General features: G+C 44.8%; 1 protein-coding gene across 1 annotated transcript in view; it reads left to right on the forward strand.

Moving 5' to 3' along the window:
* The window catches only part of il17rd (interleukin 17 receptor D), a 99,900-nt gene that overhangs the window by 64,786 nt on the left and 19,802 nt on the right, over positions 1 to 15,312 (forward strand). Inside the window, exons 6-7 of the mRNA XM_070894697.1 lie at positions 12,061 to 12,218; positions 13,287 to 13,352. Coding sequence (XP_070750798.1) covers positions 12,061 to 12,218; positions 13,287 to 13,352 — 224 coding nt within the window. The remainder of the gene's footprint in view (positions 1 to 12,060; positions 12,219 to 13,286; positions 13,353 to 15,312) is intronic.

Below are 15,312 nucleotides of genomic sequence, written 5' to 3' on the forward strand. Positions count from 1 at the left end.
TGAACAATGGCAGACAGGTAAAGAGCATCTGGTCCAACCAGTCCACCCCACATAACTGCGATAACCCATGTATCGCAACATTTTACACTCCACCCCACCTGGAGCCATGCGATCTCCTGGGAGAGGTAGAAACCCAGGCCAATTGGGGGGGAAAAATCTAGGAAAATTCCTCTCCCACCCATCCAGGCGATCGAAACTAGTCCAGGAGATCACTCTGGTTATGGCACTTAAGTGCCCATCCAAGCACCTTTTTAAATGTGGTGAGGGTTTCTGCCTCCACCACCCTTCCAGGCAGTGAGTTCCAGAGCCCCCACAACCCTCTGCGTGAAGAAGCTTCCCCTCATATCCTCTCAATCTTCCACCAACCACCTTAAAACTATGCCCCCTCGTAATTGACCCTTCCACCAAGGGAAATAGGCTCTTGCTATCCACTATATCCAGGCCCATCAAAATTTTATACACCTCAATGAGGTCTCTCCTCAGACTCCTCTGTTCCATGGAGAACAAACCCAGCCTATCCAGTCTGTCCTCATAGCTAAGATTCTCCATTCCAGGCAGCATCCTCGTAAATCTCCTCTGCACCCTCGCTAGTGCAATCACGTCCTTCCTATAATACGGCGACCAGAACTGCATGCAGTATTCCAGCTGTGGTCTAACCAGTGTATTATACAATTTAAGCATGACCTCCCTGCTCTTGTATTCTATGCTACGGCCAATAAAGGCAAGCATTCCGTATGCGTTCTTAACCACCTGGCCTGCTACTTTCAGAGATCTGTGGACAAGCACTCCAAGGTCCCTTTGCTCATTTATACTTCTAAGTGGCCTACCGTTTAATGTGTATACCCTTTCCTTATTAGCCCTCCCCAAGTGCATTGCCTCACACTTCTCTGAATTAAATTCCATTTGCCACTGTTCTGACCAGTAGATTGATATCCTCCTGCAGTCCATGACTTTCCTCTTCATTATTAACCACACAGTCAATTTTAGTGTCATCTGCAAACTTTTTAATCATACCCCCTATATTCAAATCTAGATCATTGATGTATACCACAAAAAGCAAGGGACCCAGTACTGAGCCCTACGGAACACCACTGGAAACATCCTTCCAGTCACAAAAACATCCATCAGCCATTATCCTTTGCTTCTTACCTCTAAGCCAATTTTGGATCCAACTTGCCACTTTGCCCTGGATCCCATGGGCTTTTACCTTCGTCACCAGTCTGCCATGTGGGACCTTATCAAAAGCTTTGCTAAAGTCCATATACACCACATCGTACGCACTACCCTCATCGACCCTCCTGGTTACCTTCTCTCAAAATTCAATCAGGTTAGTCAAACATGATCTTCCATTAACACAATCGCAATCACTAAGGAGGTGGTACTCAGTAAGATAATGGGACTAAAGGCAGATAAATCCCCTTGCATCCTAGGGTCTTAAGAGAAGTAGCGGCAAGGATTGTGGATGCATTTGTTGTAATTTACCAAAGTTCCCTGGATTCTGGGGAGGCCCCAGCAGATTGGAAAACTGCAAATGTAACGCCCTTATTTAAAAAAGGAGGCAGACAAAAAGCAGGAAACTATAGACCAGTTAGCCTCACATCTGTGATTGGAAAGATGTTGGAGTCCATTATTAAAGAAGCAGTAGCAGGATATTTGGAAAAGCAAAATTCGGTCAGGCAGAGTCAGCATGGATTTATGAAGGGGAAGTCATGTTTGACAAGTTTGCTGGAGTTCTTTGAGGATGTAACGAACAGGGTGGATGAAGGGGAACCAGTGGATGTGGTGTATTTGGACTTCCAGAGGGCATTTGACAAGGTGCCACATAAAAGATTACTGCACAAGATAAAAGTTCACGGGGTTGGAGGTAATATATTAGCATGGATAGAGGATTGGCTAACTAACAGAGAACAGAGAGTCGGGATAAATGGTTCATTCTCTGGTTAGCAGCCAGTAACTAGTTGGGTGCTGCAGGGATCAGTGCTGGGACCCCAACTATTTACAATCTATATTAACGATTTGGAAGAAGGGACTGAGTGTAACGTAGCTAAGTTTGCTGACGATACAAAGATGGGAGGAAAAGCAACGTGTGAGGAGAACACAAAAAATCTGCAAAAGGACATAGACAGGCTAAGTGAATGGGCAAAAATTTGGCAGATGGAGTATAATGTTGGAAAATGTGACTTTGGCAGAAAAAATCAAAGAGCAAGTTGTTATTTAAATGGAGAAAGATTGCAAAGTGCTGCAGTACAGCGGGACCTGGGGGGTACTTAAGCATTAAACACAAAAGGTTAGTATGCAGGTACAGCAAGTGATCAGGAAGGCCAATGGTATCTTGGCCTTTATTGCAAAGGGGATGGAATATAAAAGCAGGGAAGTCTTGCTACAGCTATACAAGGTATTGGTGAAGTCACACCTGGAATACTGCTTGCAGTTTTGGTTTCCATATTTACAAAAGAATATACTTGCTTTGGAGGCAGTTCAGAGAAGATTCACTAGGTTGGTTCTGGGGATGAGTGGGTTGACTTATGAGGAAAGGTTGAGTAGGTTGGGCCTCTAATTGGAATTCAGAAGAATGAGAGGTGATCTTATCGAAACGTATAAGATTGTGAGGGGGCTTGACAAGGTGGATGCAGAGAGGATGTTTCCACTGATAGGGGAGACTAGAACGAGAGGGCTCGATCTTAGAATAAGGGGCCGCCCATTTAAAACTGAGATGAGGAGGAATTTCTTCTGAGGGTTGTAAATTCGTCGAATTTGCTGCCTCAGAGAGCTGTTGAAGCTGGGACATTGAATAAATTTAAGACAGAAATAGACAGTTTCTTGAACGATAAAGGGTTATGGGGAGCGGGCTGGGTAGTGGAGCTGAGTCCATGATCAGATCAGCCATGATCTTATTGAATGGCAGAGCAGGCTCGAGGGGCCATATGGCCTATTCCTGTTCCTATTTCTTATGTTCTTATGTAAAGGGCTCGTCCAGTTAAGTCTCTGGTCAATGTACCCTCAGGATTTTGATGGTGGGGGATTCGGCAATGGTATTGCTGTTGAATGTCATGTGCCTCTTGATAGCACTGTCAGTGACACCTTCCGGATGAGACGTTAAACCGATGCCCCGTCTGCTGTCTCAGGTGGATGTAAAAGATCCCATGGCATTATTTCGATGAAGTGCAGGGGAGTTATCCCCGGTGTCCTGGCCAATATCCCTCAATCAACATAACAAAAACAGATTATCTGGTCATTACCGCATTGCTGTTTGTGGAAGTTTGCTGTGCGTAAATTGGCTACTGCATTTTCCACATTACAACAGTGACCATACTCCAAAAGTAATTAATTGACTCTAAAGCACTTTGAGACGTCCGGTGGTCGTGAAAGCGCTATATAAATGGACAGGACAAACCTGGGCAGTTTTCCACATTGTCGGGTAGATGCCAGTGTTGTAGCTGTACTGGAACAGCTTGGCTAGAGGCACGGCTAGTTCTGGAGCACAAGTCTTCAGCACTACAACTGGGATGTTGTCGGGGTCCATAGCCTTTTCTGTATCCAGTGCGCTCAGCCGTTTTTGATATCACGTGGAGTGAATTGAATTGGCTGAAGACTAGCTTCTGTGATGGTGGGGACCTCCAGAGGAGGCCAATATGGATCATCTACTCGGCACTTCTGGATGAAGATGGTTGCAAACGCTTCAGCCTTGTCTTTTGCACTCAAGTGCTGGGCTCTGCCATCTTTGAGGATGGGGATATTCATGGAGTTTCAGAATAATGGATCGCCCATTTAAAGCAGAAATGAGGAGAAATTTCTTCTCTGAGGGTCGTGAATCTTTGGAATTCTCTACCCCAGAGAGGTAGAGGCTGGGTCATTGAATATATTTAAGGTGGAGATAGACAGATTTTTGAATGATAAGGGAATCAAGGGTTATTGGGAGCAGGCAGGGAGTTGTAGTTGAGGCCAAGATCAGATCAGCCATGAATGGTGGAGCAGGGTGCAGGGGCCAAATGGCCTACTCCTGTTCCTATTTCTTATGTTCTTATGGAGCCTCCTCGTCCCATTAGTTGTTTAATTGTCCATCACCATTCATGACTGGATGTGACAGGACTGCAGAGCTTTGTTCTGTTCCGTTGATTGTGAGATTGCTTAGCTTTGTTTATAGCATGCTGCTTCCACTGTTGAGCATGCATGTAGTCCAGTGTTGTAGCTTCTCCAGGTTGGCACCTCATTTTTATGTATGCCTGGTACTACTCTTGGCATGCTCTTCTACACTCCTCATTGAACCAGGGTTGGTCCCCTGGGTTGAAAGTAATGTTAAAGTGAGGGATTTGCCGGGCCATGAGGTTACAGATTGTGGTGGAATACAATTCTGCTGCTGCTGATGGACCACAGCGCCTTATAGATGCCCAGTTTTGAGCTGCTAGATCTGTTCTGAATCTATCCTATTTAGCACGGTGGTAGTGCTACACAACATGATGACTGGTGCCCTCAGTGTGAAGACAGGACTTCGTCTCCACAAGGACTGTGCGGTGGTCACTGCTACTAATGCTGTCATGGACAGATGTATCTGTGACAGATTGGTGAGGACGAGGTCAAGCAGATTTTTCCCTCATGTTGGTTCTCTCACGACCTGCCACAGGCCCAGTCAGGCAGCTATATCCTACAGGACTCAGTAGTGGTGGTACCGAGCCACTCTTGGTGATGGACATTGAAGTCCCCCACCCAGAGTACACTTTGTGCCCTTGCTATCCCCCGTGCTTCTTCCAAGTGGTGTTCAACATGGAGGAGTACTGATTCATCAGCTGAGGGAGGGCGGTTGGTGGTAATCAGCAGGAGGTTGCCTTGACCTGAAGCCATGAGACTTCATGGGGTCCGGAGCCAATGTTGAGGACTTCCGGGGCCATTCCCTCCCGACTGTATGCCACTATGCCGTCCCCTCTGGTAGGTCTGTCCTACCGGTGTGACAGGACATCCCCAAGGATGGTGATGGAGAAATCTGGGACTTTGGCCTTTGCAATGTGATTAACTGACCTGAATTGGTCAAACATGACAACACAGACATTGTAAGTGGATCCTTGCACTCACCGTATTAGGAAAAATGACTGACAGATTGTAATTTGGGGGATTTGATAGAACGAAAGCTGCTTCTACGATATCTCTGGACCGTCAATATTTTAAAAACTCCTGACTGTTGCATTGCTGTCGTGAGGCCACTTGGCAGCTCTCTGCTCTTGTTTAACTTGGTTAATGATGAATAAGAGAGACCTAAAGAAACATCTTCACCTAGCATAACCAATTAGTAATATGTGGCAGAAAGATATCAAAGGTTTCTCAACTGGTTCCTAATCAGTGTTTACAGTTTCATTGAAGTATTTCATCCTAATTATAGAAATGCTATTTCAGCATAAATAATTAGAATAATACAAAGTTCTTAAATCTCAAATTTATGAAAAGCACTTTGAAGTGAATTACCTCCAGCAATTGCAAAATTGCAGTTGGTCAGGAATTTTAAAAAAAAGGTGATATTTCCTGTTTTTAAGAAAATCTATAGAGTCTAGGAAAGAGCAATACCAGCATTCGCACTGTGAATGACATTTTAGAAACATAGAAAAATAGGTGCAGGAGTAGGCCATTCGGCTCTTCGGGCCTGCAACACCATTCAATAAGATCATGGCTGATCATTCCCTCAGTACCCCTTTCCCGCTTTCTCTCTATACCCCTTGATCCCTTTAGCCGTAAGAGCCATATCTAACTTCCTTTTCAATATATCCAATGAACTGGCATCAACAACTCTCTGCGGCAGGGAATTCCACAGGTTAACAACTCTCTGAGTGAAGAAGTTTCTCCTCGTCTCAGTCCTAAATGGCCTACCCCTTATTCTAAGACTGTATCCCCTGGTTCTGGACTTACCCAACATCGGGAACATTCTACCCGCATCTAACCTGTCCAGTCCCGTCAGAATCTTATTTGTTTCTATGAGATCCCCTCTCATCCTTCTAAACTCCAATGTATAAAGGCCCAGTTGATCCAGTTTCTCCTCATATGTCAGTCCTGCCATCCCTGGAATCAGTCTGGTGAACCTTCGCTGCACGCCCTCAATAGCAAGAACATCCTTCCTCAGATTAGGAGACCAAAACTGAACACAATATTCCAGGTGAGGCCTCACCAAGGCCCTGCAGTAAGACCTCCCTGTTCCTATACTAAAATCTCCTAGCTATGAAGGCCAACATACCATTTGCTTTCTTCACCGCCTGCTGTACATGTATGCCAACTTTCAAAGACTGATGAACCATGACACCCAGGTCCCGTTGCATCTCCCCTTTCCCTAATCTGCCGCAATTCAGATAATATTCTGTCCTTGTGTTTTTGCCCCCAAAGTGGATAACCTCACACTTATCCACATTATACTGCATCTGCCATGCATTTGCCCACTCCCCTAACCTGTCCAAGTCACCCTGCAGCCTCTTAGCTTCCCCCTCACAGCTCACACCGCCACCCAGTTTAGTGTCATTTGCAAACCTGGAGATGTTACACTCAATTCCTTCATCCAAATCATTGATGTATATTGTAAAGAGCTGGGGTCCCAGCAGTGAGCCCTGCGGCACTCCACTCGTCACTATTCTGAAAAGGACCCGTTTATCCCGACTCTCTGCTTCCTGTCTGCCAACCAGTTCTCTATCCACGTCAGTATATTACCCCCAATACCGTGTGCTTTGATTTTGCACACCAATCTCTTGCGTGGGATCTTGTCAAAAGCCTTTTGCAAGTCCAAATACACCACATCCACTGGTTCTCCCTTGTCCACTCTACTAGTTGCATCCCCCAAAAATTCCAGAAGATTTGTCAAGCATGATTTCACTATCATAAATCCATGCTGACTTGGACTGATCTGTCACTGCTTTCCAAATGCGCTGCTATTTTATCTTTAATAATTGATTCCAACATTTTTCCCACAACTGATGTCAGGCTAACCGATCTATAATTACCTGCTTTCGCTCTCCCTCCCTTTTTAAAAAGTGGTGTTACAGTAGCTATCCTCCAGTCCATGGGAACTGATCCAGAGTCGATAGACTGTTGGAAAATGATCACCAATGCATCCACTATTTCTAGGGCCACTTCCTTAAGTATTCTGGGGTGCAGACTACCAGGCCTGGGGATTTATCGGCCTTCACTTCCATCAATTTTCCTAACACAATTTCCCGCCTAATAAGGATATCCTTCAGTTCCTCCTTCTCACTAGACGCTCGGTCCCCTAGTACATCCGGAAGGTTATTTGTGTCTTACTTCGTGAAGCCAGAACCAAAGTATTTGTTCAATTGGTCTGCCATTTCTTTGTTCCCCATTATAAATTCACCTGAATCCGACTGCAAGGAACCTACGTTTGTCTTCACTAATCTTTTTCTCTTCACATATCTATAGAAGCTTTTGCAGTCAGTTTTTATGTTCCCGGCAAGCTTCTTCTCGTACTCCATTTTCCCCCTCTTAATTAAACCCCTTGTCGTCCTCTGCTGAATTCTAAATGTCTCCCAATCCTCATGTTTGTTGCTTTTTCTGGCCAATTTATATGCCTCTTCCTTGGATTTAACACTATCCTTAATTTCCCTTGTTAGCCACGGTTGAGCCACCTTCCCCATTTTATTTTTACTCCAGACAGGGATGTACAATTGTTGAAGTTCATCCATGTGATCTTTAAATGTTTGCCATTGCCTATCCACCGTCAACCCTTGAAGTATCATTTGCCAGTCTATTCTAGCCAATTCACGCCTCAAACCATCGAAGTTACCTTTCCTTAAGTTCAGGACCCTAGTTTCTGAATTAACTGTGTCACTCTCCATCTTAATAAGGAATTCTACCATGTTATGGATACTCTTCCCCAAGGGGCCTCGCACAACAAGATTGCTAATTAGTCCTTTCTCATTACACATCACCCAGTCTAGGATGGCCAGCTCCCTAGTTGGTTCCTCGACATATTGGTCTAGAAAACCATCCCTAATACACTCCAGGAAATCCTCCTCTACCGCATTACTACCAGTTTGGTTAGCCCAATCAATATGTAGATTAAAGTCACCCATGATAACTGCTGTACCTTTATTGCATACATCCCTAATTTCTTGTCCCCAACCTTACTACTACTGTTTTGTGGTCTGTACACAACTCCCTCTAGCATTTTCTGCCCCTTGGTATTCCGTAGCTCCACCCATACCGATTCCACATCATCCAAGCTAATGTTCTTTCTTACTATTGCATTAATTTCCTTTTTAACCAGCAATGCCACCCCGCCTCCTTTTCCTTTCTGTCTATCCTTCCTAAATGTTGAATACCCCTGGATGTTGAGTTCCCAGCCTTGGTCACCCTGGAGCCATGTCTCCATGATGCCAATTACATCATACCCGTTAACTGCTATCTGCGCAGTTAATTCGTCCACCTTATTCCAAATACTCCTCGCATTGAGGCACAGAGCCTTCAGGCTGGTCTTTTTAACACACTTTGCCCCTTTAGAATTTTGCTGTAATGTGGCCCTTTTTGATTTTTGCCTTAGGTTTCTCTGCCCTCCACTTTTACTTTTCTTCTTTCTATCTTTTGCTTCTGCCCCCATTCTACTTCCCTCTGTCTCCCTGCATAGGTTCCCAGCCCCCCTGCCATATTAGTTTAACTCCTCCCCAACAGCACTAACAAACACTCCCCCGAGGACATTGGTTCCGGTCCTGCACAGGTGCAGACCGTTCAGTTTGCACTGGTCCCACCTCCCCCAGAACCGGTTCCAATGTCCCAGGAATTTGAATCCCTCCCTTGTGCACCACTCCTCAAGCCACGAATTCATCTGAGCTATCCTGCGATTCCTACTCTGACTAGCACGAGGCACTGGTAGCAATCCCGAGATTACTACTTTTGAGGTCCTACTTTTTAATTTAGCTCCTAGCTCCCTAAATTCGTATCGTAGGACCTCATCCCGTTTTTTACCTGTATCGTTGGTACCTATATGCACCACGACAACTGGCTATTCACCCTCCCTTTTCAGAATGTCCTGCACCCGCTCCGAGACATCCTTGACCCTTGCACCAGGGAGGCAACATACCATCCTGGAGTCTCGGTTGCGGCCGCAGAAACGTCTTATCTATTCCCCTTACGATTAAATCCCCTATCACTATAGCTCTCCCACTCTATTTCCTGCCCTCCTGTGCAGCAGAGCCACCCACGGTGCCATGAACTTGGCTGCTGCTGCCCTCCCCTGATGAGTCATCCCCCTCAACAGTACCTAAAGCGGTGTATCTGTTTTGCAGGGGGATGACCGCAGGGGACCCCTACACTACCTTCCTTGCACTGCTCTTCCTGTTGGTCATCTATCCCCTATCTGGCTGTGTACCCTTTACCTGCGGTAAGACCAACTCGCTAAACGTGCTATTCTCAGCATCATGGATGCTCCAGAGTGAATTCACCCGCAGCTCCAGTGCCACAATGCGGTCCGTCAGGAGCTGCAGGTGGATACACTTCCCGCACACGTAGTCGTCAGGGACACCAAAAGCGTCCCCGACTTCCCACATAGTACAGGAGGAGCATAACATGTTTCCGAGCTGTCCTGCCATGACTTAACCCTTAGATAAACTTAAATTGGCAACAACAATGCTAAATGGGTGACTGGGTGACCTCATTGGAAAAAATAGCTCTTTTTATGAATTCACACTGCACACATTACTTTTAATTATGTAAACAGAGATTATTAAATATGAGTGAGTTAAGACTATTAACATTTAATATTAACATTTCGTTCAAACTGTTAATATTTCTCACTAAATGTTTGAAGGAAAAGCAGCTGTGACTTAATTTTTGCTATTTTAGAATCAAGTGGCCCACCATCTTCCAATTTCCCTTAAAGCTTTCAATTGCTGTGGTTTAAAATGTGCTTTGCATTAGATTTAAATTAAGAGACATTAGTTGGGAGCAAGAATGAAATACACTGTATATAATGACAGGAGAATTCACTTGATTTAACAAGCATTTCCCTCTCTTCCAACACAGTTTGTGAAAACCTGTTGAAAAAGATAATGGCCCGGATCCTGTGGTGCAAATAATGGTGAGGTTTCGGCGCTCACCGTTATTAAAGTGTAAATTGGACAGCAACTTCAGGTGACCTCATGTTCAGTTACACGCGGAAATCAGGAAGTTGCTGTCTGAATTGACCTGCTCCTCCAGAAGCTGAGCTATAACAGTACTCGCCGAGAGACTCGGCATTGAAATACATGGAGCAGTGTGAAGTTGCTGTACTTGCATGATAGAAACACACTAAACTCACCAGAAAAAGTTAGAGCTTGCCCATTCCAGTGTAAGTTCATTTTTAATGGCGTGATAGCAACAACTTATATTTATAAAGTGCCTTTAACGTAGCAAGACATCCCAAAGTGCTTCACAGAAGCGTTATCTAACAAAATTTGACATGGAGCCACATAAAGAGATAGCTTTTAAGGAGCGTCTTAAAAGGAGGAAAGAATAGTAGAGAGGCGGAAAGATTTAGGGAGGAAATTCCTGACCTTCGGGCCTTGGCAGCTGAAGGCACGGCCAGCAATGGTGGAGCGATTAAAATTGGGGATTCTTAAGTGGCCAGAATTGGAGGAGCACAGATACCTCGGAGGGTTGTAGGGCTGGAGGAGAATACAGAGATGGGGAGGAATGAGACCATGGAGAGATTTGAAAACAAGGATGAGAATTTTAAAATCGAGGCTTTGCTTAAACGGGAGCCACTGTAGGTCAGCGAGCACTACGTTAAAGGCGTTTTATAAATATAAGTCGTTGATATCACGCCATTAAAAATTAACTTGCACTGGAATGGACAAGTCCTAACTTTTTCTGGTGAGTTTAGTGTGTTTCTATCATGCACGTACAGCAACTTCACAGGGGTGATGGGTGAAAGGGACGGTGAGAGTTAGGACACAGGCAGCAGAGTTTTGGATTATTTCAAGTTTATGAAGGGTAGAACGTGGAAGGCTGGCCAGGAATGCTTTTGAATAGTCAAGTCTAGAAGTAATGAAGGCATGAATGAGGGTTTCAGCAGCAGATGAGCTGAGGCAAGGGCGGAGTCTGGCAATGTTACAGAGGTGGAAATAAGCGGTCTTAGTGATGTCGCAGATATGTGGTCGGAAGCTCATCTCGGGTCAAATACGATACCAAGGTTGCAAACAGTCTGGTTCAATCTCAGAAAGTTGTCAGGGAGAGGGATGGAGTCGATGGCTAGGGAATGGAGTTTGTGGCTGGAACCAAAGACAATTGCTTGAGTCTTCCCAATATTTAGTTGGAGGAAATTTCTGTTCATCCAGTACTGGATGTTGGAGAAGCAGTATGACAATTTAGAGACCGTGGAAGCGTCGGCATACATTTGGAAACTGATGCTGTGCTTTCAGATGATGTCGTTGAGGAGCAACATGTAGATGAAAAATAGGATAGATCTTTGGGGGACACCAGAGGTAACGGTGCAGGAGCGGGAAGAGAAGCTATTGCAGGTGATTCTCTGGCTATGACTGGATTAGTCTTAATTACTGCCAAATAACTTCTGGCCCTGAAAATGTACTTTTATAAGTGTGGAGTCTCACTCCTTCAGATTTTAATTATTGCTGGAAATTTAAAAATAGTAATTTAAAAAAAAAAAGGTTTTTCTTTATTCTCTCAATCCCATTTTTCTCTCCCTCTCTTTATTTCACTTTCTGTACATGGTTTGGCATTGAAATAACTATTCTAACTTACACTTACTGGTTCAGGCTCTGCGTGCCTCAGTGAGAATTCTTCAATCTGATTTGTTAAGGAGATACATAGTTGCTTGTCCTGTTTACACAGATCCCATATGCCCTGCAGAGGCCTCACTAATCACAGCAAGTTCCCATGTAAAAGCCCGTAGAAAGTCTGTGGGCAAGTGTAAGTGTAATGAATGACTAGCGCCATTTGTTCGCCCTGGACCGCAAAATCCAGGACAAATATAGCTTGCAAAAAATGAGTTTGAGCTTGACTATTTCCTGGAATTGCAGAACATTCAAATTAAGAGAGTATTTTATATAAGTTACTAATTTTCAATCTTCATGTTTTTGCCAATAGACTGGTCTCCAAAGAATCTGGATGTCAATCAACCATACCAGTCTACAAATTTAAATGTGACCTTTGACTTGGCTCCTTCCATTTTTGGATTTAAGGCCTATCACATACGTTGTAAAATGGTGAACACTGGTTTCCATAAGGACAAAAACATATTTGTGGTAAGAAAACTGGATAGCTGAAGGAAAACAATGGAACTTTGTAATGCTATATACTGTGCCATAATTATAACGCTGGTTAAGATGCGGAATGAGCAACCTATTCCCAGGCCTTTGATGATGCCAGCTGTCTCAAAACAGTTGTTTTATTCAGATCCTCTTGATGCTTTTCTGTATTCCCAGCTTTCCCAATTCCTGAAACCACATATCCCCTTTCAGCTGAAATGTATTTTTGGGGAGGGACGGGGGGTGGGGGGGACGGAGGGTTGACGGGGCGGTGGCCTTAGCTCTGAACTTGTTTATGGTTGTTGTGTATCAGGAGATGCATAACTTTGGACTGAAATGGTGTCCTGTAAGTTTTTCTTCCTCTTGAAATGCTTTGTTTTCCTACAGTGTGATGGGTTGAGAGACTCTCTTACTGTAAATTAAAGCCAGTAAACCATTTTATAGAATTCACTGAACCATTTTCCCTAGCTCTCAGTGCTAAGGTGAAGCAACTTCAATAAAAATTCTGAATCTAGAAATTAGTGAAAAGGTTAAGCTTTGAACATTCCTATTAAGGAAGCAATATAAAGAAGCAGTGACATTGGTATTTGTCCAAAAATATTGCAGTGGGTTTTTTGAGAATATCAAGAAAATATATTGGAAAGTGATAATGTACCATGACAGCTCCTTGAAAAAATATATTTTTGGGCTTTGCATGTCTTTAATAATTAGCACCTGTTGTGAACGACTTGGCTGCGTTTCCTCGGCAGGGAATAATGGCCGCCCTGTGTGCTGACTGCCAGGTGGATGTTGGAGCGACGCAGTTGTTAGTTATACCATCAGTCACCCTGCCTAATCTTTATTAGATAAGACTGTATTTGAAGTATTGAAATGAGGTACAGGTATAAACAAACACATGTTGGTGACCAAATTTGTATGGGATTGATGTCAAATATCTTTCATGAATTAAGAAAATGTAGTACTGCTGTAAAGTAATTGTCAAAACCTTAATATTCATGAAACTTTTAACTCTGCTGGGATTCTGTTTAAATACTCTCTAAAAAATGTTTTAATTCCCTTCTACAGGATACTAACATGACCGTTGTGAGTTATGTTTTTCATGATCTCTACCCAGGCACTTACACCGTTGAGGTATGATTCTTTTATATGCAGGCATTTTACAAGTTCAGCTTCCAATGTACTAATGATTAAGTTAGCCCTACAACCCTCCGAGATCTCTGCGCTCCTCCAATTCTGGCCTCTTGTGCATCCCCGATTTTAATCACTCTACCATTGATGGCCGTGCCTCGGCCCTCTGGAATTCCCTTCCTAAACCTCTCTACCTCTCACTCCTCCTTAACACCGTCCTCTTTGACCAATCTTTTGGTCATCTGCCCTAATATCTCTCTATGTGGCTCGGTGTCAGATTTGTGAAGTGCTTTGGGACGTTTTACTACGCTAAAGGTGCTATATAAATGCAAGTTGTTGCCTCAACTGGACCATGGAAGACTGCTGCTTTTGCTGGCAGCTCATCTGGTGGCTCAGTTGAGATGAAACATGTGCATTCTCCACACCGTGAGGTTGATGGAGTATCTGCTTTCTCCTGAGCTAGAACACAGCATCTGGCTGTAGCTCAGCAAGGGACTGCTGAAATACCTCCACACATGGGGAGAAGGATCAGATTGGTTCCCAGCCATGGGAGTGAACATTTTAATGATTTTGCGCTTTGGGTGCTTGCTTTAATTTTTTTTGTTAAATCCGTTATCCTCAGTCTAAAGTTCCTTTTAGTGAAAGGAATTGGTTCAAATTTCATTGTTCTAAATGAGACTTTGATTTCTGTGTAAAGCCTTTTAGTACAGAGTATTCCCGTCTGTTTGCAAACAAGATGCAGCTGTGAGTTTGGGCACATGCTCAATGAGATTATCTTACTACATCTCAGTAAGTAGTTTGTGTGCGTCTCTTGTATAACACAGCGGCCAACCTTTTCCTCTCCTGATTCAGTGGTCCAGACTTTCCTGGGGATGTGCACCATTACAATGGCGCATCTATGTTGTCAGGGCCCTTGAACGGCGCACAAGAAAGAGGAAATTTTGGAGTAAGTGACTTATGCCATCACTTATGGCACACCATATGTTCCTGGGATTTTTGTGCCGATCAACCGTTACCCATCACCGCAATCAGTTGGAAGCTAATTTTTATAGCTTCTGCCCCCTATTGAAACTAGGATGCGTCTATTTGTACTAACTGAAAGGCAGCCGTTTCTCTGATTGGCTCTCCATTTTCACACGACCTACTGCTGATTGGTCCCCTTGGAGGATAAGCCACACCCTGAAGTTCCTCTGGAATGTGTAACTGGAACCACCCAGTCCAAGTTCTGACTGACTTTCCAATTTGGAATTCGATCCATTTTGACCAGACGCCACAGAGGATAGATCTCTCTAAAAGCCACCAAGTTCCAGCCGAAGTCCCTTATCCCAGTGCAAGTGCTGAAGACCCTTATCCCAGCTGAGGACTCTTACCCCAGCACATGTGCTCCCTCCCACAACCAAAGTCCCTTATCTCAGCACAAGTGTATGCGGATTGTTAACAGGTTTATTGGGTATGAAGTGAATAGTGACAATGTCGTGACTTCTGGATTTCATCCACCCCAACGATGTCCCTTGTAACACATGTACCGAGCTTGCACGCACTCAGTTCCCTCTCTCCCCTCTGATCCCTCCCCCCGCCCCGGTCGTTCTCTCTCTTCCCCCAGGCTCTTTCACTCTTTCCCCCCACCCCAGGCTCCCTCTCCATCCCCAGGCTATCTCTCCCCCTCCGCCCATCCCCCTCCCCACCCAGGCTCCCTCGCCACTCCCAGGCTCCTCCACCCCTCCCCCCCTCCCCCCAGACACTCACGCTCGCTCTCTCTGTCTTCTCTCTCTCTCTCTCTCTCGCTCTCCCCCCAGGCTCTCTCTCTCGTTCTCCCCCCAGGCTCTCTCTCTCGTTCTCCCCCCAGGCTCTCTCTCGTTCTCCCCCAGGCTCTCTCTCTCGTTCTCCCCCCAGGCTCTCTCTCTCGTTCTCCCCCCCAGGCTCTCTCTCTCGTTCTCCCCCCAGGCTCTCTCTCTCGTTCTCC

Source organism: Pristiophorus japonicus, chromosome 12 (genome assembly GCF_044704955.1).
Source record: "Pristiophorus japonicus isolate sPriJap1 chromosome 12, sPriJap1.hap1, whole genome shotgun sequence".
Lineage (NCBI taxonomy): Eukaryota > Metazoa > Chordata > Chondrichthyes > Pristiophoridae > Pristiophorus > Pristiophorus japonicus.